The 27,453-nt window shown below is 43.3% G+C and overlaps 1 protein-coding gene across 1 annotated transcript; it reads right to left on the reverse strand.

Annotated features, from left to right (window-relative positions):
• Nucleotides 1-1,634: 1,634 nt before the first annotated feature.
• Nucleotides 1,635-26,269, reverse strand: nkd2b (NKD inhibitor of WNT signaling pathway 2b). The gene is made up of 10 exons (XM_073485973.1): nucleotides 26,025-26,269; nucleotides 25,893-25,919; nucleotides 25,717-25,808; nucleotides 5,886-5,946; nucleotides 5,229-5,356; nucleotides 4,019-4,114; nucleotides 3,679-3,820; nucleotides 3,118-3,175; nucleotides 2,895-3,022; nucleotides 1,635-2,713 (listed from the first exon to the last, which is right to left on the reverse strand). The coding sequence occupies exons 1-10, from the start codon at nucleotides 26,047-26,049 to the stop codon at nucleotides 2,094-2,096; spliced, it is 1,377 nt and encodes a 458-aa protein (XP_073342074.1). The 5' UTR covers nucleotides 26,050-26,269; the 3' UTR covers nucleotides 1,635-2,093.
• Nucleotides 26,270-27,453: the final 1,184 nt, after the last annotated feature.

Below are 27,453 nucleotides of genomic sequence, written 5' to 3' on the forward strand. Positions count from 1 at the left end.
GCTCCTGTTATAGATTTTATTTCACTATGCACTGTCCTTACGTGGTGCATATTGCTAAATGAATTTGTGCTTAATCATATTACCACAAACTAATTGACACATAAGGGACCAAATACTGCTTACACCAAAGTGATAGCAGATTGTTGTCACTACTATGTGGCACCAGACTATTCCCCTGGCTTCCCTTTACAGGGCATACACAACCACCAGGGGGAACGTTATTAGCCTACAGTTTGAACCCTGTAGGGACAGTCAGTCACAGTCATGGATTAAGCTCTTTGTGTTATGACCTTTTGCTTACTGATTATTCACACTTTTAGGCATTGGAGAAGATAAGATCTAGCAGAACAGCCATTGCTCTGTTTTCTCACACATTGAGAGGGAAGCACAAACAGAGAGAGAAGTGAGACATTTCTTCTTTCAAAAATAAATGGTTTCAGTCACAGTTGTGGCAAGATAATCATCTTGTAACTGTAAAAGGACAGAATTTGGTGGCTGGTAGACGGTTGCTGCTGTTCCTACAGTATATTCATTTAGCTGATTGTAAATTAGACCTTTTCCTGAACCTTAAATCACCTGTCTACTGTTAACAAAACAATCACATGATAGCAGGTCAATAATTTTGCTTTCATGATCAGGTATTGCTAATTTAAAGGTCCCATTTTGTTGAAAGTGAGATTTCCATGTGTCTTTTTGATTATAAAGCAGGTCTAGGTGCTGTATAAATACTGTGAAAGTGTCAAACTGCTGAAATGAACACAGCCTGAATTCAGAAATACAGGCCCCGGCATGGCCAAGGTTGCAAAAACACCTGCAGAGCTGCATATATACGGTGGGCAGTGCCAGCTCAGGCCTGTGAAAGCTGACCAATTAGAGTAGACAGGGCTTTTTCGAGAGGGGGGCCTTAAAGAGACAGGCACTAAAATCGAGCTTTCAGACAGAGGGTGAACAGAGGTACTGCAATAATGGACAGTATGAGAAAAATAATGTTGTTTTTGAACATTAAAGCTTTTAAAGATTCTGTAGTAGACACCCAACATAAAAGTATGACCCTAAAAATTATCACGATAATTTATAATCTGAGAAGCATCAGTCTTAATTCCAATTTCTTTGCATTAATTAAATCTACAAAAATGTTTTTCTTTCCTCCGAGACCACAATTAAATTTTAATGAAGAAATTATTAATATTTAATGTCAAAGTCTTGACAAAAAGCATCATACAGTGATTTTGTGCTGTTGTTGTTCTGTTTCTACCCACACGGTGGCAGCAGACACACCATAATCAAGTGTGTAATGAGCAGAATAAAAAAAGACTGTCGCTGATATAATATAAATGAACTATATAACGTTTATTAAAATATATAAAAGACAAAATACATATATGCATAATTATATCCATGATGAAATATGCATATACAGTATAATAATTATACAGTAAAATGTGTTTACATATATAGATTTTTTATACATATAGCGAGATATTTTTGCATTAAAACTGGCAGTGGTGATTTCATACCCTCCCCCCTCCCTCCCTCCCCAACAGGAAACCCCTCAGTCCACATCAGGCCTCCCAGAGGAAGCGGCCTCTGTGAAAAGCTTGAGAGCAGCAGCACCTTTACACCTGAGATCCATGTTTTGGAAAAGGTCTCACACAGAACAACACACCTACTCTGACAAATAGCTTCCAGGGACTTGAGCCAACGGCATCAGGAGGGAAACGATGTTACGTCAAAAAGAAATCCTCTGATCTGTTCCTCTCTGCCGTCAGTACCCTAACTGAACATGGGTAACGATCGCAGCAGTCCCAGCAGAAAATCTACAAAAACTTCAAAACTGTGCCACGCGTCATTTTGTTATTACACAATAACTTCAGAAAAACATCCTTCCGTCCAATATCATCTGCAGTCACGCTACATGATTTCCTCAATATGTCTAATCTCAGGATATATCTGTATAGCTTGCAGGAGGAGAATAAAAAGATCCTGGACAGAGTGTGAGAAACTCCTGTGGGATGATGTTAAGTCCTTCAGACTGGTGTGGTTGGTTGTGGTTGGTCCTGTACAGTTTCAGTCACTGCACACACTAAAGGCGGTCATGTCTGATGGTAATGATGGTAGTGGTGGTGGTGGTGGTGTTCATGGTGATGGTGGTGCTCATGACGCTGGACCACAGGAACCACAAACCCTGGGCTCCCAGGTGGACCAGACGCCTGCTCTCTCTCCAGGCTCGGCAGTACAGAGGGCACAGGGGGCTGCTGGGGGTGGGACTGAGGGGACAGTGGGGTTTTGGATGGGGACATGGCCTCTCGGGCTTTTGCCCTCAGGCGTTTGCTGTGGCTGTATTGCAGCGGGTGCTGGTGGTGGCCGGAGGATTGGGCTTGGTGTGGCAAGTGGTACACATCCTGACCCCCATGTCCTGCTGCGCTGCCACTGTGCAGCATGGTCTGCAGAGGCGGGTGGTAGCCGTGGCATTTAGTGGATTTGCCACCTCCGCTGCCCCCGTTATTCCCCCCACTTCCCTTGTAGGTTCCTTTGGGGGATTTGAGGAACTGTGTGCCCTTGCTTCGAGACTCTGTAGGGTTGTAGCTATCGCTGATGACTTGTGAGCGGCGTTGGTGCACAACTTGGGTTTCTGGTTCTTGGGAGCGTGAGCGGCTCTGGCTCTGTGAGCTCCGACCATGAGCCTCCTGAGGTGGGTTGGAAGGGTTGGTTCCTGAAGGACAGGTGAGAGGCACAGGGTCAGTGGTTCATACAAATATGATTTATAACATGGAGCTTGAACTGTTGTCATATGCATAGTCAACGTTCAACTTGCCGTTGTCATATACAGTAATAATGCAAATTTGAGTCTACAACAACAAGCCGGCTGTGAAATAGAATAAAAAGACACTTACCTTCAAATCTGGAGGTGTAGTTCTCTATACCAGCCAGGTCCAGGTAGTGATTCCTCCTCTCTGTGTTCTCATCCACACAGTAATGCTGCCCTTCAGCGGCTGGCGCCTCATTGCTCTGCCCTTTGCTGCTAAAAAATGTGTAAAACCATCATGATAAGTGGACGAATGCACACGGGGGCCAGAGATTACATTAGACAGATAGGGTAGATGTTGTTGTACTAACCTGATGTAGGAGGAGAGCCGCTTGTCAGCTGAACGCCCCTCTTCCTGATGACAGCGATCTGAAGTGGAAAAGTACAAGAACTCAGAGCAGGAAAAGTGCTCAGCAACATCTATACTTACAGACTGAGGTGGATGTACTTTTACAGTTTGCTACTTCTGCTGATTTACACAACCCATATGATGGGAGTAATTGTCATTTTGAGTGTTATGAAATCTACAATTTAAATGATTTGTTTGCATTTTATAGATTAACAAGTATTTAGCAAGTCAAGAAATATTCATAGGCTGTGAGCATCTGAAAATATACAGAAAAAGACATTGCGGTAATAGCTGCACTGTTTGACTGACAAGTGCACTGCAAAAACATCACAGCACGAACGCTCGTTTATCATCAAAGATGCTGCTAAGACAAGAACAGCTTGTGAATTATCACTTCAAACTGCATCAGTGATTGAACTGAACCAACAATTGACCCAAAGAGAGCAAATCTAAGTGTCAACAAATATGCAGGAAATACTAAGTTGGCTCACAGCATTCTGAGGCTCGACGCTGCTTTTGTTACCTGTTCCTGTTTCTCGTCGGTGGCACCGGGGCTCTGGAGTGACGGTCAGCTTGACACGCAGAGTCTTGCTTTTGTTATGGCAGGAGTGATTCACAGAGGCGTCCACCACATCATAGATGGTGTGCATCAGACTGGACATGTCCTATAGTGACAGATAAAACACGCTCAGTACAGTCTGTAGTCGTACCGTACGACTATATGTAGTATGTTAAGGAAAAGCCCGTAACCAGTACTTCAAGTGCTTTAAATGAAATTATTGAATTCCACAGTGGAAATTAAAGGGTTACGAAGACATAGCAGAGAAAGGCATGGCAGCTAACACACACACACACACACACACCTCTTTTGTAACTTTCCCACTGTTGTCAAAGTCGTAAAGAGTGAAGATCCACTCCTGACGGTTGTCATCTTCCACAGAAACGTCACACTCCAAGTCCTGTGAATACAAAGAATTGAATCATGCTTAATGCACATCATGTCAACAACGAGCAAAACAAAAGTACATCTGCAACAACCGAAACAAAACACAGCAGCGTTTATGACAACAGGGGGCAGCAAAGCACGTCTTATTTAATTGGCTCAGTCACTGTCTTCAGTGTGATTCATGAACATTTTTCAAACGGATCTGAGTGTTGTTTTCCTTCATTCTGCATGGGAACCTGTTAACAACAGTGATTCATGACACTATCTTCTCCGATCACATTCAACTCGAACGTTGCATGAATCAACACGTACTTTATCAGAAGGTACATTTAAAGGTTGCAGGGGAAAAAAGTGTAGGAGCCTAAAAAAAAAACATATTTTTTTTTATAATTGAATACATCTTAAGAAAACTAGAACAAAGCCAAGTGATATCCTAGTTTCTATCATGTAAACTGATCACTTCTCAGCTGCCTTTACATTGTGTGGGGGAGTCAGAGGGTGGGCCCTGCCTCTGTGACCTCGTCTTTGTACCTTCTTCCAGGAAAAATGAGCGCACCCACTATTCTCAGTTACAACTTTTTGGCAGGAACCTTGATTCAGATGTATCTAGTAACACGGCCATAATTGGAAAAATAAACATCTGGAATATAGGCTGTGCTCCAGGCATGGTGGAGAGCTGACACTGTGCGAAAGGCAGCTTGCATTAACATGGGAGGAGACCCCGGGGAGAGAGGCGGCCCTTTATGGTTCTATAATATCTCCTCAGCTCACATAACGAGGAGTGATCACCGAAGGGCAGATCTGAGCAATTCTTTAAAACATGCAAGTCTAAACATCACAATCTATTTATTCTATTTATTGGTCCCTAAATTCAATCAGGATGTGGTCTGGAGCGTCAGTGTCAACATACAGACACATGTTCTGTGCACAGGTTTGAATCCTTTTTAGTCACTGGAACACAAAACCATTTCAGCACTCTTAAGAGAGACCTTTTTCTGACACCCAAAAATCCTTGTCAAGTGAAGCAAAATGTGGAAACACCACATTCAGGTCCACAGTTGTGAGTTGAGATATATTCATGTTATAAACACAGGAGAGCAATGTTGCCAGGTAGTTAAAGCGCTTACATCCAGACTGATGCGTTTCTTCCCCGTAGCTTTGGTCGTGTCTCTGAGTATCTCCCGTTCTCCTTCCTCTGAGTGCAGGTACTGCAGGTAGCTCTCACAGCCCTCTGCCTTCTCCGGAGGAAGAACCACTGACGACACAAGATGACACATTCAAGTTAGATTTCTCACACAGAAATTAGGCTGCATTTTTATGTATTTCAATCAAGAAATTGCAATATTTAAACAGAGATTACAGGTTACAGAGAGATTTCTAAACGTGAATGTGATGCTCAGGCTTGTTCTTCACAGTTTTACAGGTGTTTGGTTTGTTTTTGGTATTACGTGGCCTGCATATGAATTTGGCCACTACGTTAAATATCAGTCCACAGAATGGTGCCAACCCGTGCCCATGAAGTTTGGTAAACTCTAATGAAAGCATTGTAATAATCCAAAATGTCTGCCACGCACTTTTTGCAGAATAAACATCAAATTGAAGACTATAATCTAATTCCACTTAAGTTATACATCAACTAGAGGAGAAGCCATCGATCTTTTTTTTAATCACTCATCATGCAAATTCAATATGAAAGCAGCTTGTAGCAATAAATGCACACAGTGATAACATACATCATATCTGTCGTACAGCTTTAGAGTGCAAACACATCCTTCTCAACCTACCCTCTAGGGGACAGTGTTGATCTGTGAATTGTCCTTCCTTCAGCTCACCATTTGGAAACTCCTGAGACAAGAGAGAGAAAAGGAGAGAGAGAGAGAGAGAAGAGGAGGGGAGGGGGGTCAGAGATGTAAGTGAATCTACAGTTCAGACCACAGACACAAAGAAAACAAACAGTTCCAGCTAAAGCATTTCCTACTCAGATGAGAGGGAGAGGGCTGGAGGCTCCAGCGCGGCCAAACACTTTGAACATCTGCACGCTTATTGTGTTTCACTGTCTGGGACACAGCGAGCGCGGGCCACAGCCAAGCTTTCAAGATTCCTCCAAGCCCTTCAAACGCACCCCTTGCATCCATCAAAAACCCCCATAATGCACTTCATCATCTGAGCTCTCTCTCTCTCTCTTTCTGGTTTAGCCAACCTGTTTATTCTCATCCTGCTTGACAAGGAACCCAGTGAGGAAAGTTTGATGGAAGAAGCCCAGAGTTTAGGGAAAAGGTTTTGTTGTATTTCATCACTGAAAGCTGGACTCGCAGAAGAAGTTTGGTTTATATAAAACAAAACCCCACAATGAGCTCTCAGCAACATGTGTGTATTTATTTTGAATGGAGAATAATTGCCAGATGGAAATTTCCATGCAGATAGGATGGGGCTGATTAAATACACAATTCCATAGCCATAAAACAAAAGCAGGACAAAGGAGGCGGAAGGGGAAAAAACGCTCTCCTGTCATATGTGAATAATCTATATCCTGCATAAAACAGAACCGCAGTGTATTCATAACCATCCCACACATGCGCTAATGCAGAGGCACACAGGGGCAAAGGCAACAGGGTGCGCGCGCACACACACACACACATAGCCATTCTTTAATTACAACTGGATTGTGGAAACAATGAAAATTAAGTGCAGCACAGGCCCTAAACCACAAGTATTTAAACAACAAATGATTCATCTTATTTACGTCATTCTCGGTCCTCTAAGCTGCTCCACACACACTTTGAAATAAAATCTCACCAGATTGAATCAAGGAGGCCCACTGAAACGAGACAAATAAAAAACAGATAGATGCTCGAAAACAAAAGAACTCCATGTACCTTCAACAGAGCCGAGGCTCAAGCGAGAGTCTGAACATCTGCATGCGTTTAGGTGAACGAGCCCCCCTTTCCTTTACCCTTCCCCTTCTTTCTCAGAGTAATGACAGCGCCAGGGCCTGTGGTTCTATTTAACAATCTCAGAGAACCGTGATTATTCCTCACTTCAGAGGATGATACCTCCGGCCTGTAATCTGGATGTGACCTTCACCGCTTGAAAAGGTGGTGGTGGGGTGGAGCCGGTTGAGTGTCAGGGTCAAGGCTCGGACACCCCCTGCAAATTGGCCACCGGAGACATTGAGAGAAAACAGCGGAGGAATGGGAGTCTTGGGGAGAGGCGGAGATGGGAACAGGAGTGTGGCAGGAAGTGAGCGGGAGGAATAAAGAAGTCAGAGAGGAGCGGAGGAAAGAGGGCACAAATGAGGGAAGGAAAGATAAGAGGAGAGAGGAGAAAAGCAGATAGAGGCAGAGGAGGATGTGGTTTCTTAAAGAGGAGATATGGCCTATCTCGTCTTACTGGTGGGGGAAGTGGAGGTGGGTTTTTACAGACGTTGGAAGGCTTCTGGGAAAGGTGGAGACAACTGGTACCGCTCCCTGGGCTCCAAACAAGCTGCAAAAACACACGCTAGAAACCAGGCGAGTATAAGTGCACCCCTACACACAGTTTCCATCTTTTGTGGTTTCAGCAGCCAAGTTGTTGATTCCTTTCTGCAGTGGATGCTTTTATCTCCTCGCTTTGTACCGCAGTCCCTTAATGAAGGGCAGTATGTAAGGAAGAAGGAGTTCACACAGACACACTGCTCCGCAGCACAGAGGAACATCAAAGGACCATCGAGTCTTTCTCATCCTCGGTCCCATGAGGACGCAGAGCAAGGTATAAGCACCTCTAAATGAAAGACCGGATTCGACGCTAAATATCATGAACCAAATCAATCAGCCAGCTGCCAAAAGTGAATCTCGTCTCTAATTAAAATTCAGATATCAGGGGACGTCTTGCTGAGTGCGCAAGGAGGGGACCAGCAGGGCTTGTGTTGAACACATGGCTCCCACCCCACCACCACTACCTCCATGCTCATTACATCCATCGGGGGAGCTAATGAGAGAGCAGGCTGGGTCTGACCGCAGTCTGCAGTTTAACGTCTAAACACATGGCATCTCCATCCACATCGCCCACGGTGTCGGGCTCAAATCTGCCCACCACATGTGTAATTAACTGCTTTCTGGCATCTAGCAGCTCTCATTCCTTCACTATCAGATCACAAAGTGCTCTGCAGGCAAATGTGTTAGCAGTTTTGGAGCGTTTTTTTTTTTTTTTCGACCAGCAGCGGTGTACACCTGAAACCCGTGATATACACATCTACACCATCTACTCAGTGTGTGATGTTATGTATGAGGAAGACAGATGGGAAACAGCATGTGTGGGACAGGAACGACAAGGAGATGATAACGTATTAGATCTCCGTTGTCTTAAAAGACAGTGCATTGGAAATATGTGCTGTCAGTGTTCCATGTAAACAGGTTCTGTCTCCCAGATGCCTTGACATAAGAGACAGAAAGAGAGGTGTATGATGTTTGTTCCTGTTTAATGCAGCACTTCTGCCAAGCTTCCCTAAAGCCTCAGCCTACTGCCAGACTTTTATGTGGGATAGGGTAACCAGGGGAAGCTTTCATAGCTCCCTACCAGGTGACATCAGACATCCCCCAGCAGTCTCTCTCCCTCTCTGCCTGCCTACCACCCATCCTCCCACTGGAAAACACTGCACATCTTTGTTCTCACACCCCCCTCCTCAAGCTCAACCCCTAAATATAAGTACACACGCTTCTTTTAGTGCATTCTTCAAACCGTACGATGCAACACTGATTTTGAAAAACGCATCTTCAAAAACAGGGGAGGCTAACATGAGGATTGTTTACACAGTTCCTCTGGCCTTGGGGTATGAAAAATGGCGACTTGATCAGATGTCTGGATGCATATCCAAGTGCAAACATATGCTGGAAAAAGCACAAACACAGGATGCTGTCTGGATGCTTCTTCAGATAGCTTGTTTTTGATATAAAGTCATAATTAGTTTACAGAGAACTTTTAGAGTACAATTTAATTCTGAGTTTGTGCCTCTACTTTTTTTTTGTGAGATGAGTGAGTGAGATGTGAGATGTGAGATGGTGTATTGTACTGTTCCTCATCCAAACCAGACCAACAATCCCATTTAATTTGATGGAGAGAGTGTCATGGGAGACAATTAATGAGCGGCTAACAGTTTGAGCTCTCCAGGATGTACACAGTTTCTAGAAATACAAAGTCACCTGGAACTGACACTAAGTAGGGCGCCAAAGTAAAGCCTTGGTGACCACCAGCCGACCAGCATTCCCGCTCCCGCTGGCCATTAATTGGGGATGATTGTGGGGTTCCCCGGTGATGAAAATGAGGATTGAGTAGAATCAATACGAAGAAAGGGACACCAGTTCGTAAACAAACTGCATACTCTTCACCGCAGAATGAAACTGGAGAGGGAGTGGGGCCATTGAGAAATAAAAGCCCTCCATTCCACAAGAAACCAACCTGGCCTTGACTCAAAACCAGATGTGAGCGGTTATACTCAAGAGAGGCAGAGTAAAAAAGAGAGGAAGACGAGGGGTGGAGAGAGAGAAGGGGGAAGGGGAGTGTGGCTGAAAATATGGGGAGCTAGAGAGAGAGAGAGGGCCCGTTGCACAACTTCTGTCTCTTCTCTTGCAAGACAGTAAAAGAACAATATGTTGGTCTCTTGGCTCTCCATCCCTCCGGTTCATCGGGCCTCAGCTTTCAGTCCAAGTCAGGGTAATTATGGTGCTCAGAGTCAACAGAGCAGATTGGCTTCAGCTCGTATTGAGTAGCAATATTAAAACAAACAACACTGCAAATACTGCTGGATTTGAGTTAGCCTTTGCCAATAATGCTTATCATGATCACAATAAAAACACAAGCTAAACGCATGTTTTTATTATTCAGTTTCTAACCATGCACTGTTATCATGTCTGAGCCAAGGACCCTCAAGGACCCTTCCTGATACCGATTCCGATACCTGTCATACAGGTCTACGAGACGCTGCTGGGAAGTAGCATTAAATAAATAATGTGGTATTGGATTGTGTAAAGTTTCCAGCATTTTACGCTGTATCAGAGGCATTTCTGACACTGGTATCAGTATTAGAACCAGGGATAGGCTGATTATTGGCTCTAATGCAACATCTTCTCACTGGTGTCCTGCCCACAAGACTGTCTGACCAGCAATACATCACAATTAATAGCCTATAAACAATAAAATAATATGAATCTGCAAACTACAGTAGTAACTAAATGTAGTGGAGAGAAAGTATAAAGTTGCAGAAAAAGAAAATATTCGAGTCAAGCACCTCAAGATTGTACCTCAGAACAGTACTTGGGTAAATTGTTCTTAGGTTCATCCCGTCACTGGTTATTTTAAATTTTGACACTTAGATTTGAATCTTTACTGCAAATGAATATTGGTTTCAAATATCGGTTATCGGTCTCCTTGATTTCTATTAATTGGTATCGGTATCAGCCCTGAAAAAGCCACATTGGTCGACCCCTAATTAGAACCCTGGTTTGGAGCATTTGTAAGTTCATCCTCAAAAATCATAACCTTACTCTTTCATGACTCTTGTCATTACTAGACAGCTAAAACATGCCTTTGTCCACTAATTATGCTATTTTATCTATGTATCAGGGTGCCATGACATGCCTATCTATGAATGGAAATGAGATCAGAGCAGAATGCCAGCCTGTCATCTGGACTGGTCCCATGTGGCCAAGATGGCCCAGATACAGCCCTTTTCAGGATAGCGGGACTCTCTCTGAGGTCAAACAAGAGGCAAGACCTCTCCCTTGGCAGGACATGAATCACAGGGGCGAAGCCTCTTCGGTGCTAGTATAACAACAGCTGTGGGGAGAGATGAGCATGCTTGCCTGTCTATGTAAGAGCAGCACGTAAACCACTGAAAGTCACCCGCTCCCCTTCAATCAAGAGAGACTATCTCCTAAACTCTGCACGCTCTCCAGCCCCCTCCTCATCCTCTCGCTGATCTTTCTCTTACTTTGATTATGACCCGCTGGATGGCATAAACAAAGATTAGCATCACTGGCTGACCACCCTGCATCTGTCACCAGTGCTGTAATCAGCTTGCCTTCATTAAAGTGGGCTTTGATAGGAGTCTGATGTAATGTGGTGCCCTCCTCTCAGCTGTCACACAGGCAGCTACTGTAGGGACTTGGAAACCATGTGCTTCATACCAGTCACTGGAATCACGCTCATGAATCTGGGTTAGGCAAATGTATTAAATTATAGAGGTAGTAGGTCATAAGACTGTTAATGTATTTTATTAGTTACTGGAAAGAGAAAAACACAAAGCGCCTGTCATGATTCACTATATTCAAAAAACAAAAAACTGAGTTTAAGGTTAAAATGTGGTGCCACACACATTACGACTGCACCACAGAGAGCATGTTGCTTTAATTCAGAGCTAACAGGGCTTGCTGGTGTAATGCAATAGTCTCTGCATGGACTTTTATACGACCAATGCCATGTGTTATTTGCACTCAAACATTTAATGATCTACTTGAACAAAAGTACAATAAAAAGTGTTCATTTAAGAGTCAGAAGTGGTGCTGTCTTTTTACTATTTTGTTGAGGGATTTTAACAGGTAAAAACTCAAGACTTGAAGGTTTTTACTTGAAAGTTTTACCTGAAAGGATAAGCCTCGTAGTGGCCACTTCAATGTCTCAAGTATGGCAAGGTATAAAGAATTAAAACTATATTAATATGTTGGATAATTGCAAAAAACAAGTCCAAGTCCAAAGTCCGCACCAACGCTCTTCTCTCCCGTAGAAAACACTGATCCTGAAACGCCTCGTCAGTAGTCCACCCTTTAATTTTGTGATTTTGTGACATCACACTACATCACCATGTCAAACATTTGCATAATTTATACCTGGCGCTTAGTTTGGCACATAAGAATTAATTAAGCACAGCTGATCTTTGTTGTTAGCAGTGCTGGGTCAGGTGAGCTGACCAATCAGAGCAGACTGGAAAAAAGAAAAAAAAAAACAGACAGAGGAGGAATACAGTGCTGCAGCACTGGACAGTATGATGTGACAAAATGATGTGTTTTTTGCGCATTAAAGTATGGAAACTTATTCTAGTAGTAACCCAAAGAAATCTTATGAACCTGAAAATGAGCATAATACTGTATGTCTCCTTCAAAATGTCTTACTGTCTATCCAGCAGTCCAAACCCACAGATATTCAATTGACAATGATATAACACAGAGAAAAGTAACAAGCCCTTGCATGTGAGAAGCTGTAGCCAGGAAGTGTTTTGATGAATATGCTTGATAAATTGCTTAAATAACTAATTGATAAATTCCTGATTCATTTCAGCTATAAATGAAATACACCATGCAGCACCAGACGCAAAAGAAAAGACAGCACACAGAAACTCGACAGAACATACACAGTCCAGATTTCAAACAGGCACGCACAACCTGACAAACAAGAAAGAAGCGAGTGCACAAGGCGACGGCATATCAAAGCGAGTGTGGGACAGGCGGTTAGACTCAAACAGGATGTTCCTCTGTTTCTGGCCTCCATGTGAAATTCTGTAAGCTCCCGCGCAGGCCCCTGGCTCTTAAGCCCAGCCAATGGGGAGCGCGCCCAGGCCGATAAAGCTGAGGGGATTTGTTCCACATTCCACAGGCCCTTTAAACAACACACTGGATCTCAGAATGCCAGGTTGTGGGTGAGGTGGCTGCGACGCCAATCCCATCTCACACAGTCATGTCCCGCTCTCCACAAGTGTCCAGCTGAGTATTTTGGAAGTGATCGACTGAATGTCACGTCACCAGGGGTTTAGTATAAATCAGCTCTTCAAACTGACTGTCTGTCAAGTACAGTCAACGAGGCTCTGTAAGAACCTTTTGTCCGCCTCGTCTGCTCCTCCTGGGTGAAAACCATTTCAACACAATTACTCTCACCTGTGAGGGCGCTTCTTTTTGTGTACTGTAGTTCGTGTCAGGTTGCAGCTGTCTGTCTAGAATGGAGATGTCAGTTATAATTGCTCTCACCTGTGAGATAACCACCAACACCACTGTTTTCACTGCTCGTTTTGTTAAGCTGTAAGGGATTTGAGTCACAGCTTTTGAAAACCAGGCCTGGCAGTTCATAGGGGCGAGGCTCTGTGGTTGGAGGCTGGTGGAGCTACAGGCGTTACAGTGCTCCTGTGGGTGACTGAGAAATGTAAACAAACCATGTTGGGGAAGGACAGCTGCACGCCAGTGTGGAAGAGCAGCAACACTGGCCGAGCTTTAGCGGATCCTAACCTTTGTTGTCTGATAACCCCACAGCCCCGTCAGGTGAAGTACCTCTTCATCAACATCACATCAAGAGCCTACTTTTAGCGAAAAATCTCAACCGTTTCTATATAGTTAGCTAATTATGTCACTATTTATCCATTTACTCTTTGCTATTTCAACAGTTTACTCATTACTGTAACTATTTCAACCAGTAGCCTACGTGTTTGCATGTTATCTAGGCTACCTATTTCAACTTCAGCTTTTCACTTGTGAACTCGCTTTTATTCATTCAAATGTGATATAACAAAACATCAGAACCACACCGAGGCTATTTTAATCCTAGTTGGCTGATTATTTTACTCCTCAACAGAAATATGGGGATATTGGCTGTGTTTCTTAACCAAATTACAACTTCTACATTTCATTTGAGTTAAGGTGAGCTTTGTACACACCCCCCCTGGAAAATGTGTGTCCATTGGGGTACACACTTGAATGATATCTATCTAATCCATGATGACTTTTTGCTGCTCACTTAAATCTGAGGCACTCCTTCTCTTAAGGGCTAGTGGGTGAGCTGCCTGCTGGGTTTCCTGAACTCGTCTTCCAGCAGGATAAGAACAGGTTCAGGGTCAAAACCACAGCTATACAGTCCACTAGTTACTGCTCCCTTTGGGGAACTTACACAGAGAAGTACAGATCCATATGACTGACCACGATAAGAGGAGCTTTGGCTGCCGTGACCAATCAGCCAGTAATGTAGCATGAACTCTCAACGCATCCATCTGGGAGGCATATTGAGCAAACAGAGACGGACGGCTGTTGTACTGTACTATTACTGCGTTCAGCCCTCAGGGGGAACACAATACAGAGTTCCTTGCAGTTCAGGAGGATGCAACAAATATGCACACAGGCAGAGCCCCTAATAACTCATCTGCTATGTCCTAACTATTCTCAGTGACACTTGCCAAACCTCAGGTCCTGGGAGAAACCACTTGTTTACATAATTGGTACTGTTCTCCTTACTATGAATTATTTAAGGCTTGAGGTGATCCTGCCAACATTGTTTGGGGAAAAAATGTCTTGGCTTTGCAGACTGCTGCAGTTTTTGACACTAAATATCCTAAATCTGACATGGGCTTACAGAAAAAAGAGCTGCTGCATACCAGTGTTCAAAGTGGCAGCAGCTCATTTTATCTCCTGTCTCTCTCTGTGTTGTTGTATAACTCTCTGACTATCCGGTACCACTGCCACTTCCAGCAGATAGGGATTGCCAGTCTCAAAGACCATGGGAATTCTTGACAATGCAAGAACAGGCTTAATTCCAAGCTGTGAAGTTCCTCACAGGCCTGGAACTGGACAGGGGGTCATCCCAGGGTCAACACCAAGCGTTTTCCTGAGGATTCCTCAAAATACACTCATGCTGGGCTCAGGAAGCAGAGGAGACTCCACGATCCTGAGACCATGTGAAGAAAGTCTGGATATGTGAAAAGGATCATTGCTAAAGGGCCACTGGCTATAATGCTTTGGCACATGAGACACAACTTCCCATGAAAAAGGGGACAAAGTTGAAGGCTGAAGAGGAACAGATGAGATGGAGAAGAAAGAAAGTAGCACATGGGCCAATTACTGATGCACCAAAATCATGCAAAGCTCATTCATATTTCTGTTGAATTATTCTCAAAGAAAATTACTGGTCGAAAAAATAAAAAGGATGTGGGGGTATGCGTATGATGAATTACTTTTGAAAACGCAGCTACAAGACAAGAATTTTAAAGCCTTGTGGCGCAAACCATGAATTATAATCTTTACTTGTGACACATCAGACACACAGAAATACGGCCAGTAGAGATTTTGAGGCCACGGTCTGCGAGACTGCAACATCTGTGCTTCTTCCTTTTGGACCGAAGCTGCCATGTGTGCACTTTAGTGACCTGACAGACTAGCTGTGTGTGTCTGAAACACTGTTCCCCAGTGTGAAATTCTGCAACGTAATTCATCCATGGCACAAGCTGAGATCAAAAGGCTATGGTGCAGAGGGCAGCTCAGCAGAGCGCACTGAGAGCTGCCGCTTTCACAGCCATAATTACTGGAAACCACGGCTGTGAGGCTATATGAAGTGAGTGCGAGTACTTAAACATGAGCTGAGTTAGCTTAGCTCGGCTGCTTGTGTATTCTTATCTTATCTCAGGTATTAAGCTACAAGTCTGATGGAGTCTCGCTCTCTATCACACAAGTCTGGAGTCCACTTGAAAGTACTAAGTGTGGCACTCGATGTTTGATAAAAGTCCTTGAAAGACGATTTATGCTTCAAAAGGCAGAAGGGGCTGATGTACAATAACACCTTAAATGCTATGAGATAATCAGGTGCTAGAGAAGTTCTCAAAGCTGAGCACATGACACTGTGGGTCAAAGTTCAGATATTCTGATACACTGGCATTCTTGAAGTGATAGGATCAGTCGGCCCCTATCAACACGAAGAAGTAGGTGCTGGTTACAGAGAAAGAGCTACTATATCTGAGAAGTTTGCAGGTCACATATATGCAAATCTTTTACTTTCAGCTTTCAAAAGCAGATTTTTTATGAGCTAAAGGCGTTTCTGTCTTAATTTTTTAACAGCAATCTCAACACATTTTGGTACACTGCAAGCTGACTACTATTTTCTAAAGCTGCATGCTACAAAAGTCACTCCGCGGCGATATCGTGAAATAAAATCCTGATTTAGAAAAGTGCGTTTTCTTCTTGAAGCACCTCCTATGAGCAGATGGTGTCTTTGAAAGGCTCTCAGTGAGGGGGGCAGGCATCACAAGGAGAACTGCTGTTTATTTGAAATGAGCCTTTAGGTAAACATGTTACACGGCACACAGGGCCAGGTCAGCTTTTGAAGTGGACGGGCTCAGGAAAGAAATGGGTGGGGGAAGAAAAGAAGGCTGCCTTCAGAGGAAATGAGAACAGTGGCCTCTTTCAGCACTGTTTCATCCTCTCCCCTCCCTTTCTGTCACATATAGAAAGAGCACAAAAGGTGTTTGGGTATATAAATACACCAGCGCTGAATACGAGAACCACTGGATTTCTTATTTCCTCTGCACACATACGTTGGATCGTTCCACAGTCATTCTTTTTCCCGAATTAAATCCCCCTGAAAAATTACCACCCGTGACAAAAATAAACCACTTCCTTTCAATGGAGACTCATTGAAGGTTTTGATGACGGGAACAGGTTTGTGTAACAAAAGCAAGTTTGCAGCCATTCCCCATCGGAGAGGAATGTGATGTGCAGAAGGACGGCCAGGCCTGCGCTGTCTGCAGAGCCTGGATCCAAGCTTTGAAGCTGCGAGTGTGTTTCAACGGCTAACCACTTTCAGATGGAACTGTGGCGTTTTATGAGCTGAGTAATAGCGATACCTACACATGTGCAGGCTTGGGGTCCCAAAGAGGGGGAGGCTCAGCTCAGAGCAGAGAAAGATGCCTAACTCCTCTGGGGTCTGGGTTTTGGGTGTGTTTGATAAATCCCATGCTATGGCATTCTGTATATGAAACTGGAGGACAGGAAGATGGATGTTGTGTAAAGTCCGTTCACCTTTGAACACATTTCTGCTATAAATTCCACATTTCTGTCAGGGTTCATGAGCATAAAATGAGCTTAAGATACTGAGTCCTTCTATGGAATAAACACTCAAAATCATGGCAATGCTCCTAAATCTCACGAGGGACACCTGGAGTGTATACTATTAGCAAAGCACCCCCGCGGAATGCTTGATCTAGATGTAAAAAATAACCACAGCATCAACAATGAGAAACAATGCCAGCAATGCCCTCTGTTTTTTTTGTTTTTTTTGGATACAGGAAGCCAGGCTTTGTGGTGTGTGGTGTTTCACTCTCCAGTCTCAAACCTAGTAGGGCGTCAGGTTCAGGAATGTGGAACAAGGATGAAGTTTCGAAGCATTCAGGGGTGACTCCAAAGTCCTTTTTTTTTCTAACACAGAGAGCAAATGTAATCTACCAAATGGCACGTGGCGTCACAACATGCGTGTGGATGAGAATCACAAAAATCACCAAACTCCAGCTACTATTTACACACATTTAGCAGATAATTGGCCTTATTCTATTCTGTCCTCACGTATTTGTTTTTTGTGTTTTTCTCACGCTAACTACAGAAGTAGAAGAATTCACACCACAGATTTATGTTCCGAGTCATTCATAGCTTGCAGTGTATTGTGCCGCACACTGCTATTTAGTTTCCACTGTGCTTGTATTGTGGAATATATGTCAGGTCAGCATCTGACCTCCGTGGAGACAATCTCAAGTTTCCACTGGCTGAATTCATAGGATAACAAACTCGTGTCCAGAAGAGGAATCCCCAGTCCTCTTTAAACAAACAAGCAAAACCTCTGTCTCCCTTTCAATCTGCAAATATTTAAAGCGACCAAATATTGAACAGAATAGATCTGTAATGTCTCTTCTCATCATGTGTAAATTAAACATTTTGAGTCTGAAGCTTCCTGTGTCCTCCCCGAGCTCCTCACATGAACTATGCTCACTGAAAATGTAATTTAAACAATGTAATCAATTAACAATGGTTGTAATGACAGCATATAATAACACCACCAACAACCATAACTGAAAAAATATGATATTCCCCTGGCTGGTCTAAGGCTTGCGAAATGAAGTCCACTTGGAAAAGAGCTAAAGCTTTCTAAGGGGGAACAGGGGTTTATGTGGAAACATACCTTACACACTAAAATGTAATAACCTTTGAGTCTCCCGGTGTTTTACTTGGCTGGGAGAAGCATAAGATCAAACACAGACTTGGATCCAGCAGCCTTTGCCAAAAATGTCAGCGCTAAGCACTGGGCTCCAGCTTCAGGTATTTTCTTTCCCCTGGCAGGGAGCGAGTGCAAAGACACAGACCAGTGTTAACCCTCGGCAGGGCTGCCCCGAACAGCCACCAGCACGCTCGCCGATGAAGGGGAAGTGAGGTCTCCCTGCTGTCATCAGTGACCACGCATGTCTAGGTCATGTAGTGTCCCTGAAAACCTGGGATGGGCTCCAGTCAGGAAGTTGAGATATTCACTGAGATTGCATGCCTGATGAGTCGCTGCAATCCGGTCCTGTACAGCTACACTGATGTCTCTCAAGCACACAAACAGATATCTCATAAATATCTTTGAAAAGCAGAGACTTCAAAGCAGCGATGACGGGACTGAGATAACTCCAAAGGCGACAGAACTTCATTCTGTACGTCTGCAGATAAGCGCTCCAGTAATGAAAGAAGCTGAGCGTTTGCCACTTCTCTTGTCTAAATATATACTTTTCTCTTTTAAACTGTAGGAGGAATTTAAATTGTTATTCAGGACATCACATATGTGAATAAAACGCTATATGGTACAGCTGTCGCAAGGTTGTCTCTTTAAAACCAAAAGATCCAAAGTAACCGTGTATAGACATTTTTATGATACCCTTGGCAAAACAAGTATTGAGTATGCTGTTTTCATGCTTTCATGTTATTGATTGATCTAATGTCATGTACAGCAGATATGAAGCCAAAGCCAAGACCTGAAATTGGGAAACAGCTAGCTTGGCTCTTTCCAAGCGTAATGAAATCTGTGTATTATCACCTCTCGTTTGGCAGGGACTATTTTTTGGCAGGGAGCAGTGACTTCCTAAACAAACAAGATATAACATGTTGAGTTGTAGCGGGCGTTCAGACCGAAATCAGCCCTGTGTTAAAACAATGCGAGAGGCTCCATTGGTAGGGGCGTGTTGCCTCAGGTACTGGTGACGCATGAAATCCAATCCAAGAAGTCCAGTTTGAGTAACAGATCTGTGAATGTGAAGGTTTCTCATGCGCCAAAACAATGCAGGACAGTTTATAATACCAACAGGATTTTACAACTCGTGTTACAAAGGAATCCACAAAACATATGTGATCAGCCTTGTCATATGACTTTGCGTGGCATCAAAAGTTGAGCTTGGTTCAACTTTTTTGCCAGACAACCCTGAACGTGTTGGCACCTCCACTGCGTCCACCAGACTGGAACATTTTTTTCACGCAGGAGAACTGTCAGACTTAACGTGCAAGGCTCTTTGCTGCTGCCGAGTTTATGATGGTCTGCGACGATAAACAATGTTTTTGATTGCAGTTGGCAAAACTAGCTTTATCAATTGTGTCTTAGCTGCATGATGAGATTATACTAGGTGGATAATGACCTCTGATTGGCTTCTGTTGGTTGCTTGGTTAGAGTTGAATGGTTAAGTTAGATGGTTCGGGTCAGAAAAATGTTGTCAGGGTTCGAGTCTATAGGAGGCAGTGCAGTTGCGGGTCTTTGTGGAATAATGCAGGGAATCTGAAAATGGGCTGTTGGAACAATGGCATTGGCACCCTGTTTCCAGTAAGCCTCCAGGGACAGCGCCAGGCTTTAAAGCCAAATGTCATAGTGGCCAACCGAGCAATTACAACGTCACGTGATGCACTGGGGCCCAGAAAAACCATTTCCCATACAAACCCCATGAAATGACTCGTTTCACCATCAGAATTGGAGCCATTTGGTCAGATAACATTTGGGAAGTCTAGAAGAGCAGCACGATTAAACCATTTTGTCCCCATTCAAGTTAGGAGGGGTCTAAACTGGAAGTTAGCCTGCTCGGTCAGCCGAAGTCTCTAGTGCGCACGCTCTATAGGCTCCAAAACACAGAAGATCCAGGTAACTTTAAACCCAAGAAGTCAAGCTTTTTTGGCCTCAAGCACCACTGAACAGCTTTGCCGACAATGGTGTATCCAGATTTCCCTTGTTATATCCATGGTTTACAGTATTTATGCTGAGCTAAACTGCCGGCTTTGGCTTCATATTTACTGTACAGACATGAGAGTGGTATCCATCGTCTCATCTAACTCTCAGTACGAAGGCGTATCAGTGTGTTTCCCAAAATGTCTTACTATTCCTTGAAGAGACAGAGTTTAGATTCCTAACTGGGTTAAATGGACAACTGCCCCCAGGCTAAATGCCTCAGGATCTCTGTGTGACGTGCTATGGCTCTCTGATTCCTCCTGATGGCCAGAGAGAGGCCTCGCTCCCTCCATGAGCGCAGATCACAGGGGAATAAAAATGAGAAAGTGAGCAAACTGCTTCAAAGTACTTCAGACAGTATAAATATCCTCAGGAAAATAAACATTTAATCTGCTGGCAGTGTTCTAATGTCTTTCTCCATTAGGCACAGGCCACACAAACCGCTCTTTGCCTCTCACTCAGTCATCCACTCACAAACACACAGACAGCAAGAGAGGGACTCGACCTCTGACTCAGAGGTGAAGCCATGTGGAGATGCACACTGAAACCCTCCGACATGAAAGAAGGGATTACAAAGAAGCATCTCGCACTTGTGACAAGTGTCGAAGCCGACCAGGTGATGATGTTTACACTGACAGAGAAGTGAATGTTTGTTCTGGACAAATGGAAACTAACGTAGAAAAAGAGTCCCAAGAGAAGAGGGGTGTGATTTGCATGTTCAACAGTTAACAAGCAAGTTAATGTAGAGGGAAAGGTGAGATCAATGGTCAGCTCGACAATGCAGTGGACAAGGCGGATGAGGCTCTCCATTACGCCCCCTCCCCCCACTACCTTTAAAAACCCCTCAAATATCTCCCCCATGAAAAAAAACAACCCCTCCTCCTCTTTTCCTCTTCCCCGCCACCCTCTCCCACCCCATTTCCACCACAGCCCCTCTCCCTGCTCCAGGATTTTGCTGTACAAACCAGGAACAGATGTCTGCCGGGGCCGTGCTGAAAGACCCCGCTGTTCTGGATGCCAGCCACATGCTTTTCATTCAGAGATGAAGGCTCACAGCTCGCCTTCTTGTGAAGCCAATTTCAAAAAAAAAAAAAAGAGAGAGAGAGAGGGAGAGGTGGAAAAAAACAAACTCTCCAAATGCCTTCAAGTCCCTTCAAAAGCAGTACATATATGAGCGCACCTTTTTGTCTCCTCTCTGCAAGAGCCGCATCAGCGACAGGCTTTTTTTTTTTTTTTTTTTTGTCATTTGTAAGAGAGGCGGAGGGGAAAAGTGACGAGATGTTGTTGACGAGAACATTTCTTGAAAGGAGCCTTCAAGTGCTCCTCAGGAGCTTGTATCCACACACAAGTCCAAACTCAAAAGACATGACCTCAGTTTGAAACTTGTGGCTGTGTACTGAAAAATAAAATGTCATTTCGGGTCGCAGCCTCATGATTACACAGATATCCCAGCCTCAGATCCAAATCAAATACTGCTCACTCAAAATTAACATGGTGACTCGAAGATATACCCGAATGCCCAGCGGCGAAATTATCCAAACATAACATCCATTTCGAGCAGCGTCGCCAAATGAGGATTTTTATATAAGGGGAAAGTCTTATTCACAGATTCCAAATGAATGTTAAAAAAACATTAGCTTACAATTAGTTTAGTGAGCTGCTTGGGAACTCTGCTCTTAAACTAAATTTATTATTGAGGGCTGAGTGCTGTGTAACTCTCTAAGTCAAAATAAATTTGCGTCTCGGAGCTTTTGGCACATCATTACACCCCAAGCTGAATCCCCTAACCGAGCCCTTTTTACTTCGAGTGTGATATTATTAACCTTTCAAGCGGGAATAATAAAGGCCTTTGTTGTGTAATTTAAAATGTTGACACACTCGCTCCTCACGGGCCAAGTCTGCGGGAAGTTTTGAGACAAAAGATGGTGCTGAAAGGCTGAATTAGCCTGTCATTATTTGGGCATCCAAGCATGTCTGTTTGAAGCTCCAAAATGAAGCACTGTGGTTGTGTGTGTGTGTGTGTGTGTGTGTGTGTGTGTGTGTGTGTGTGTGTGTGTGTGTGTGTGTGTGTGTGTGTGTGTGTGTGTGTGCAGGTCTGGACTGTTGATGTGTTGATGTTTCCAGAGGTGAAACACAGTGAACCTTCACAGAGCTCTTCCACTAATGAACACAGGTTGGGGGATAAGTACAGGGTAAGGCGTTTTCTGCATTTTACATATTCAATAACTACAGACTAGCCTCATTTTTCTGCGGGGGCGGGGTGGGTGACTAAGCCTCGGAGTGCCACTTTGATCCCCACTGTAATATCTCTACATTACACCAGGTGCTCGGACAGGTAAGACTTGTCTCGAACACCTGCAACTAAGTGTCAAGATCTTGATGACTGTAGCCGGGATGAGCCAAGTCATCCTGCTGAATCACGCACTCTTTGTCCACTCAGACCACAGTTATTAACTCCTGAAGGATGACACGCAGAAGGCCGGCTGCCAGCTGCGATCTTGAATCATGTTTTGCAGCAATATCAATATTTAAACAGGTCTTTGCGTCCTTTGATCTTTTGTTATTTCTTGCGAAAGCGCGGCAAAGCATTCATAATTTCTTGGACTGCTTTATTGAGGAGATTCACAGGTTTACACGAACCCATGTTGGGCTATGTTAGCGCTTGTCTCCCCCCCTTGGTTGTGCTCCCTCCCTCAGCCCATCCCCCAGGACAGGGCAGGGGGATAGAGGGGTGAGGGTTCGGAGGCTCCACTGATATCAGAGCCCTTTTATAACTCCCAGCTCTGCGCTTTGAAGTCACAGCCAGACAGCTCAGGAATCCTACTCCCCCGTTTGACAATGAGGAGGGGGATGGTCAGAGCTAAACAGTGAGTTTGGCCAATCTCCTCCTGTACCAGATCATAAGTCATCTTAACTGTCCCCGCTGCTCATCAGCCAGGAGGAACTACTATCTGTTGAGAGCCATATGCTGAAAATGAGGCTGAAATTGATCCAAAAAACTTCAAATCCCCTTAAAAAAAAAAAAAGATATAATAACTTCTACTTTCTATTCGACTTGCACTTGTTTATTCTTGGGCTAAACCCCACACATCTAACAACCCATAATCCAATAATTATATCTGGAAATGTGACAATGTAATCGGATCCCAGCGAAGAATTAATTAACAGTGTGGGGGATCAAACGTGGAAATGGTGTTATTACTGTCTTGCAGCAGAGATAAATTCTATCTGCGCTGAGAGTCAGTCTGTTAGATGGGAAACTATACGGCATGAAAAGCGTCTCCTGGGACCTCATCCATCTTTACATTAATGCAGGCACAGGCTCATTTCAAACAGCATGAATAGAGCTGTCACTGCCTACGAGCAGGCAGTCACATATTGCCTCTGCGATACAATAGCGAGCATATAGGCAACGAAACGTCATCGTATCAATTTCATCCATGATGCTGAATTTGTTTATATTCGGCGGACCCTGCCACCTCTCTAGCTTCAAACAGTGTTCTGGGGACCTTATTTTCCTCTGAGAACTGCTTGTTTATTCAGTTATGGAAAAAACTAATATTTGAGTTTGTATTATTACCTCAATAATATTGTAAATATCAAAGCTGTGAGTTTGAATTTCTTTCCAAATTGATGTATTGTCATTTTGGTCTATAAAATGTCATAAAATACAGAAAAATGCCGAAAGTGACGTCTTCAGATAGCTTTTTTTTTGTCCAACCAACAGTACCAAACTCAAAGATATGTCACACTGGACGAAGAAAAGCATCAAATCTTCATGATCGAGAAGCTGGATGTAGAGGATGTTTGGTATTTTTGCTTGAAAAATGACTTAAACGTAATAATCAAAGTAGTCATCGAATACTTTTCTGTCAGTGCTGATCGATCAATAGACTAATCGTTCCAGTTTGCATCATGCTACCTTATTATCACTCCTGGAAACATGTGACGTGTAAACATTACTCCTGGTTACAGTTACATACTTCGTTTCCCCAATACAAGAATTTGGAAAATGATTTCCTGTCTTTCTGGTCTTTCTTACATACTAGAGCTGCAAGTCAAGACGATATTCACTGTTGATTAATCTGAGGGTTGTTGTTACAATCAACCAGTATTGTTTAGTCTATAAAGTGTCAACAAAATTGCAGAAAATGTTCATCACAAGGCCAAAAGTGACGTCTTCAAAGTCTTCAAAGTCACGTCTTCAAGTCTAAAACCCCAAAACTCTTCATTTACTGTCATATAAGACACAGAAAAGCAGCAAATCATCACATTTAAGAAGCTGGAACCAGCAAATGTTTGACACGAGAATACGCTGTCACAGATGTGACTGCATTGCGGTTTGTCCATCCCCTCTCATCAATCAATCCTACGTTAGTCTCAAAGGAAGCAGGAAAAGTTACGGGCTGGTTAGTTAAAGGCTGATAGTTATCCACTTATGGTCTGTGAACGAGCCTCTAATGCAGCCAACCAATGACGCAAAATAAATCAGAAGTGAGGGTGGGGCCCTACAACTAATAAGTGTCAAGCGTATGCCTTTGGTGGTTTCCCTTCAGGGGAGTGTGAACTCAGCCTCCTCTGAAGCAGAGTAAAGTTCTCCTTTAATTTGCCATGAGTGGGCGGTTTATGGCCCTGATATAATCTATAACTCCTCCACTATTACAACCACCCACCTCACAGATTGTCAGTGCCTCTGCGTGAACCTCTCGCAGTTTGCGTCTGAGGGCTTGCGGGCCCTCGTGCCCCTCAGAGCTAATTGAAGTGATGTAATGTTATGCCACAGAGGTCTGCCCGCTGGGAGCTGCGCTAGAATGGGAGGCATTGAGGAAAAAGACACAGCCCTGAGTCATGATGCCAGCAGCCACAAGAGCAAACTTTATATCCCTCAGTCTGAGAAACGACTACCTTTCCATCCAGTCTGTGTCTCTCTGTGTGTGTGTGTGTGTCTCTGTGTGCGTGTGCTGCCTTGCCAAGCCGCTTCACACACGGGGCTCATGGCTGTCATAACCCCGTCCAATGATGCTGGCAGGGGAATAACCGCTGCAGTGTTGTGCCGGAGCCAGACATGACAGAAAGAACAACAACCTACAACTCTGCAAAGACATCAGCATGTCTTCACACATGCTTCGTGAATACACTTTGCTTCCCCTAAGATCTTTGAAGTGCCTGGCAGACTCATCCCATCAGCAATGCAAACACACACACACATATACACACACCTGGCACACTTTTTTCTGATAATGACTTAATGTTAAACTGTTAAATAAACATGAATACAGCACAGAAAGAGGTGATGCAATGATTAATTCTAAGAGTATTTCACCACTTAGAAAGAGCAAGATTAAAGAATCTTCTCTGCCAAAATAAATCAGAGAGCTTCTTTGAGTTTTTATTGAATCCTTATTTTTTTTAATGTATTTTTTTTTGTTTGACTCTTGAAAATGCTTTGAAGTCAGTCTTTCTAGTCATTAAAGGGAAAACTCAATAGCCTCACAGCCTTTTCATTGAATTTTAATCAAAACGGGGCATCAGTATGAGTTGATTTTGTTGTCGGCGAGAAGTAAGAGGAAAATAAAACGTGAAACGAAGACGTGAGAGAAGCCTGAGAGCTACCTGCATGTTCTTCAGCTTGTGATCCGTCGCGCTGTACCTCTCACATTCCTCCATCCCTCTCCGGAGGAAGGCGTTCACGACAAAACTGTCTCCTGAGACGTGAAGAAAACACACCGATCAGCAGGTGCTTTGTCAGATTGTACATTTTGAGATTATGCAAAATGATCTATGCTCACCTTCAGGGTTTTCTCTGCGCTTACACGCTGCAGATCCATCACAAGCAGGGATGCAAAGCACACAATTAGTTTTTCAATCAGAATACTTTCAAATCGGCTCATTCTTTGCTTTCAGCTGCAACATTTTCTTACCATGTTTGGACTGAAGTTTCCCCATTGTTAAGTCCCTCTATCCCTGGATCAATAAAAGGTACTCCGAAATCGGACAAGGATAACACAGTCACTGACTCAACATGGTCACATTGTGTTTGCTTGGCGAGAAGAAAACTCCAACTTCGTCCAGAGGAAGGTGATTAAACCGCGTGTTCATTGAGGCATCAGTCGTCTCTGAGCAGGAGCGAGATAAGTGTGTGAAAATGATGCGCGAGGGAGACAGGACGCGCTGTCAGCCTGTCTGTCAGCCTGTCTGTGTGTCTGTCTGTCTATCTGTCTCCGGGCTTCCCTTCACTTCAACTGACTGTGGGAGCGCGGTGAACACAGCAGAGATCACACAGTCAGTGTCAACACCAGGCAGGGCATGTGCGGTGCTTCCGGTTAGTGCTTCTACAAAATAAAACGTCTTGGTGAACGATTCAAGATGTTTGTTGTCACTCTGGTTGTACACTCGTGTGAAAATCTTTTGCTTAGAGACTCCACTAATAATAATAATAATAATAATAATAACAATAATAATAATAATAATAATAATAATAATAACAGTAATGATAATAATAATCACAATAAAAGCTACTAACAATAGTAATAAGTATACAGAATAAAATATAGGACAGCAGGGATGAGGTGCATGTGCACGTACTATCTATACATGTATGCAGATGAGACACGAATATAATTACAGAATGTAAAGTCAAAGGGTGTACTGTTGTTGTGCAAAGACAATAAGTGCAAAACGGTATAAAAACAGCAATAAAAGTGATCACAGTGTACTGATTGTTTGATTGAAGGTGCAGCGGCGACGGTGGCAGTAAGGTGCATGTTGTACATCTATTTGACAGATATTGATATTGACAAATTGATATTTGATATCAATCAAGTAAAAAAAATGTTTCATGTAATGAAACATTAAAATATGTATGGAATTAAAAAAACAAAGCATCTAGAAATTATAAAGTTTGACCAAAACCAGACAAACACATCTAGATTAAATTTTGCCCTCTCTGTCGACTACAGGTTGAGGTTTTATGAACACCACATATTTATATTCTTTTTTACTTAAATCTAAATTATTTCATAATGAATCTACTAAACAATAATGAAGGATTCCAGCATTATTTTCTTCATTTGATGATCGTTAATCCCGGCCAATTGATTGTTTTTATTAATTGATTACTCACCAAGTCACCAAGAAAAATAACAACAAATGTCGAACACAGTCTTCCAGATTATTTCTTTTTTATCATTAGCCATTATTTAACCAGGTTAGTCCCAGTGAGATTATGTTCTCCAAAAAGCACATTCAAATGATCAGATGAAACATTTGCACACAGACAACCTGGAATCAATGGATTTCCCCACAGTTTTAAAATTGTTCAGTCGTACATTATTCTGAAGTTTGTGTTCA

This window comes from Pagrus major, chromosome 17 (genome assembly GCF_040436345.1).
Source record: "Pagrus major chromosome 17, Pma_NU_1.0".
Taxonomy (NCBI): Eukaryota; Metazoa; Chordata; class Actinopteri; order Spariformes; family Sparidae; genus Pagrus; species Pagrus major.

What these genes read in the sequence shown, in the direction of transcription:
- nkd2b (XM_073485973.1), bottom strand. Translation starts at nt 26,049, where the DNA reads ATGGGGAAACTTCAGTCCAAACATG. An exon ending in TCAACACTGTCCCCTAGAGG is followed by an intron (nt 5,357 to 5,885) that starts GTAGGTTGAGAA and finishes TTGTGTCGTCAG; the next exon opens with TGGTTCTTCCTCCGGAGAAG. An exon ending in CCGACGAGAAACAGGAACAG is followed by an intron (nt 3,176 to 3,678) that starts GTAACAAAAGCA and finishes TTTCCACTTCAG; the next exon opens with ATCGCTGTCATCAGGAAGAG.